This window comes from Brassica oleracea, chromosome C9 (genome assembly GCF_000695525.1).
Source record: "Brassica oleracea var. oleracea cultivar TO1000 chromosome C9, BOL, whole genome shotgun sequence".
NCBI lineage: Eukaryota > Viridiplantae > Streptophyta > Magnoliopsida > Brassicales > Brassicaceae > Brassica > Brassica oleracea.
The window spans coordinates 22,216,755-22,221,733 of NC_027756.1; the positions used below are offsets into that span (position 1 = coordinate 22,216,755).

A 4,979-nucleotide genomic window follows, 5' to 3' on the forward strand; every position below is an offset into this window, starting at 1 on the left:
CAAGAACGATCGTCTGTGGGGTGAATCCGACTGTCTGAGCGTTCAAAGATCCGACGGAAACCGCTCAAGAGGTGTCAGAAGAAACCGAATCCAACAGAACAAACCGACTCTAAGAAAAAGGTGAGTGCGTGACTGTAGCCTATCGTACTGAATCGTAGTCTGATTGATAGAAATGTTCTATGTACTGATTGCTTGTCTAATTCGAATTATCTGCTAAGTTCTTGGTTGGTCCGAACAGTCGGTTCCTTCCATCGACGCATCTGGATCAGATCATGCGCCTAGAGCCGTATTGGCCTGCTAGGGCTTGATTGAATCTGATGGCGCTTTGGCTTGGAACGATTGGGTCGGCTAAGTAATTGACTGATGACAAGCATGTTCGTTTATTGACTGATTGACTCGATTGCTTTATTTGGCTGAGTGGGACGGAATGACCGCTCTCACTAAGCATACTGTTTGCTTATGCCTCCTTGTTTGGATGCAGATCAGGACCAGACCCGAAAGGGTAAAGACATAGCTTGATCGCGGGACAAGGGCAGGAAAGAAGGATGGTGGGTTTGGGTAGATATAGGACGAGATTAACATGTAATAGCCTATAGCGAACTGACTTGTTAACTCGAACCTCAGATTATCTATTCAAATCGTATTATGCTTTACTTGACTGTCTGAAAAAGAACGAACACTCTGAAATAATTCTAAGTAAGGAAAAATTTGAAAATGGCCCAAGTCTGATCGAGGAAGTCGAGCCAGACTCGTACTGATGTTACGAAAAAATGGGTCGGGTCTTTTCACAAAGCCCATAAATACCAAGAGAAAAGAGTGAGTCTTTGTGTTGAAGAAACACAAGATGTATGTGATTGAGAGCAAAACAGCAGCTATAGGATGTATGATACTTTCGTTATGTTGTTTGGGAAGTTGGCCTGCGATTTTGACTCTTTTGGAGAGAAGAGGTCGTCTTCCTCAACATACTTTTCTTGATTTCACAACCGCTAACCTCTTGGCCGCGATCGTGATCGCATTTACACTCGGTGAGGTTGGAAAAAGCACGTTTCAAATGCCTGACTTCACCACTCAGCTCCTTCAAGTTTGGTCTCATCTTCTTTAGATTCCTTAATTACATAGGCCACGCCATTTTTGCGTTTGTGATTGTTTTATTGAAGGAATCACTTGTGTAGGATAATTGGCCGTCGGTGTTGCTTGCGGTCGTTGGCGTTGTGCTTTTAAGCGTTGGGAATTTAGCGACTCAATACGCTTTAGCGTTTGTCGGTTTACCGGTTACCGAAGTTATAACCGCAAGCATCACCGTTGTCATTGGTATGTTTCCTCTTTCACCTAAAAACGCCTCAATTGGTTCAACGCCATCTCCGCGTTTGCGTTAAGGTGGTGAAATTAAATTTTTATAAATAAAGTAGACTTTGGTCTCTATTCCTTGCGCCACGTCACAATGGAGGGAGGGGCAAATCGCGCCACGTAAGCGCTCAACTTAAACTTCTCGGAATGGGCCTACGACCAGTGCCGTCCCATACTTTTGGGAGGCTTAAAGCCTGAAAAAAAATGTGGCCTCCAATACAAAAATTTGTGGTGCAAAAATAATCAATTGGTGACAATTCGTCATGTGAGAGTGTTGTTAAAGGGTGAGGTCTTGGGTTCGAGTAACGCCAAGCGCACCAATAAACTATATGGGAGAGTCAGTGAAGACTCACATGTGAGAGGTTAGGATCGGTGCTCTGCAGGGCCAGTCTGGAGCCTATGAAACATGTAGTTACCATGGGGCAGGTTGTTACAATAAGTGAAAATACCTAGGAATTTTGCTAGAGAAAGGTTCGAACTAGTAGCCAAAAGGTCAAATTTTGGATTACTTCACCATTAAACCAAACAAATATTTTGAAAAATGTGTCCTTCTAATCACACTTTTATTTTGTGGCCTAAAGCAAATGCTTTATGTGCCTTATAGAAGGAACGGGCCTGCCTACGACGACAATGAAATAGTTAGTAGTCTAATGTTTTCTCCACCTGCGTTTCCGCTATTCCTGTTGAGATTCCCTGCAACCCTCAGACAACAGCTTCAGGTTTCTGTAAGGCTTAGCCTAGACGATGAGACGGTTGTCTATACTTCTAACTATTAAATCAGTCCTTCAATCTCTCTCACAGCGATGAATTCAATAGCTTCCTTCCCAAAAGTTCCGATGAAATCCCTGAAAAAACATTATATAATAACCGTCTGAGAAATCTCCAAATCCAGCTTCTTCAACAGAATATAATCTCTTTCTTACTACAAAACCTGCAACAATGGTATCGTACCGAATTTTTCTGATGTTAACAAAGGTCGTTGTTCCGATACCGTAGTCACACGCCTTCTGCTGAGTCTAGGAAGCCCGAGACATCAACAAAGGAGGGGGATGGGTGTTGACATGCTCCTTATTGATGAAAAGGTTTGTCTCTAAACCTGACAGCTTCTCATAGACTTGAAGACATCTAATTTTGTTTGCCTCTTCCCAGGAAACCCTTATCCAAGGGTCTATCAGCGAACATTGGCTTAACACATTCTGACATCTGCTGAGAGAAGGTGCAACTTATGAGATTAGCGGATTGATGTTTTAAGTAGCAACACGGAAATGAAGTTCTCAGATTCAGATGAATCGATACACTTCACAAACTATACTACGTTTGTTGAGAGGACCGAATCACGTGCTTCAATTCCCTTGGAGCGCTTTACGTTATGCAGCGTTAATGTCTTTGGCAAATACTAATAGTCAGTTACCTGGTGAGTCCTATTACTTTATATATATATATATATATAGATTGTGAATTTTGTGTCCATTGTTTGTGCTAATTTGTTATATGGTCTAATAGGTGATGGAAAGCTTGGAACATGCAATGAAACGTGATGCTCCATTAGTAGTAAATATCTTGGAGGCGCTGTTAACTGTGATTCTCCTCATATTACTGATCCAAGAGCTGGGGCTTGGTGTCTCTTCATGCATTGAGAGCTACCTAGAAGAGGCTGGTGTGTCACCCGAGGACGTAACAAGCCTAAATCAAATGCTTTATGTGCCTTATAGAAGGAACGGGCCTGCCTACGACGACAATGAAATAGTTAGTAGTCTAATGTTTTCTCCACCTGCGTTTCCGCTATTCCTGTTGAGATTCCCTGCAACCCTCAGACAACAGCTTCAGGTTTCTGTAAGGCTTAGCCTAGACGATGAGACGGTTGTCTATACTTCTAACTATTAAATCAGTCCTTCAATCTCTCTCACAGCGATGAATTCAATAGCTTCCTTCCCAAAAGTTCCGATGAAATCCCTGAAAAAACATTATATAATAACCGTCTAAGAAATCTCCAAATCCAGCTTCTTCAACAGAATATAATCTCTTTCTTACTACAAAACCTGCAACAATGGTATCGTACCGATTTTTTCTGATGTTAACACAGGTCGTTGTTCCGATACCGTAGTCACACGCCTTCTGCTGAGTCTAGGAAGCCCGAGACATCAACAAAGGAGGGGGATGGGTGTTGACATGCTCCTTATTGATGAAAAGGTTTGTCTCTAAACCTGACAGCTTCTCATAGACTTGAAGACATCTAATTTTGTTTGCCTCTTCCCAGGAAACCCTTATCCAAGGGTCTATCAGCGAACATTGGCTTAACACATTCCGACATCTGCTGAGAGAAGGTGCAACTTATGAGATTAGCGGATTGATGTTTTAAGTAGCAACACGGAAATGAAGTTCTCAGATTCAGATGAATCGATACACTTCACAAACTATACTACGTTTGTTGAGAGGACCGAATCACGTGCTTCAATTCCCTTGGAGCGCTTTACGTTATGCAGCGTTAATGTCTTTGGCAAATACTAATAGTCAGTTACCTGGTGAGTCCTATTACTTTATATATATATATATATATAGATTGTGAATTTTGTGTCCATTGTTTGTGCTAATTTGTTATATGTGCTAATAGGTGATGGAAAGCTTGGAACATGCAATGAAACGTGATGCTCCATTAGTAGTAAATATCTTGGAGGCGCTGTTAACTGTGATTCTCCTCATATTACTGATCCAAGAGCTGGGGCTTGGTGTCTCTTCATGCATTGAGAGCTACCTAGAAGAGGCTGGTGTGTCACCCGAGGACGTAACAAGAATTAACTTTCAGGCTTCCGAAATTTTGTAAAAAAAAGGTTTCCATTTATTTGTCTGAATGTTTTTTTCAGGTAAACTACATCTATGCGCATGCAACTTCCACTCTTGCTGAGATCAATGCCTTAAAAAAGGTGTTCAAAGCACTTCAGGGATCAAAATCAATGCCACTAAGGTTCGTCCCCAACGCTCAATTTTATTTTTAATGATCTTCTCCTCTTCTATTTCCTGTATTGGTTTGTGAACGTTGAGATTCATCTCTTGCCTCTTTCAATTTTACGATTGCACAACAAACCTGAAATATGTTTTCCTATCTGTTCAGAGTGTTGATTGATATAGAGTTACTTATATGTTTAATTTTTCACTCTCTCATCACCAGGAGCATTGAGATCACACAAGTTCAAAGGTTGCAAATGAAAGTTCATAAATATCTCCATGAGCAGTTTGAGGTATTGAATTCACCTGCATAGCAGCTAAAGAAATTAACCTTCTTCATTGCTGATTTCAAACCAGGAAGAGTATGAATTTTTGTTAATGGTTTAAGCCTGGTTCATGAATTGTAGTTAACTTTTATACCAAAACATGTTGCATATATGTTTCGGATAAAGAAGAACCGGGTTATATTGTGGAAAAGGATGCTGCAACCTACAAGTCTTCTATCTTGATTTTTAATTTTTTATGAGACTGATATGATGGTCTCTTAGAGACAGTGCGTGTATAAATATAGTTTCTCATTACGTATGAAGTAAGGTTTCTCATTACGAAAATCATTTTTCAGATTGTGTATAAAGTATAGTTCTTTACGTAAATCATTGTTTTTAGATTCTCATGTTTTGCCTTTCTTC

At 40.6% G+C, this 4,979-nt stretch overlaps 1 protein-coding gene across 1 annotated transcript in view; it reads left to right on the plus strand.

Moving 5' to 3' along the window:
- Window positions 1-844: 844 nt before the first annotated feature.
- LOC106316055 (ureide permease 4) overlaps window positions 845-4,979 on the plus strand; it is a 9,335-nt gene continuing 5,200 nt past the window's right edge. Inside the window, 2 exon segments of the mRNA XM_013753918.1 lie at window positions 845-1,081; window positions 1,173-1,311. Coding sequence (XP_013609372.1) covers window positions 845-1,081; window positions 1,173-1,311 — 376 coding nt within the window.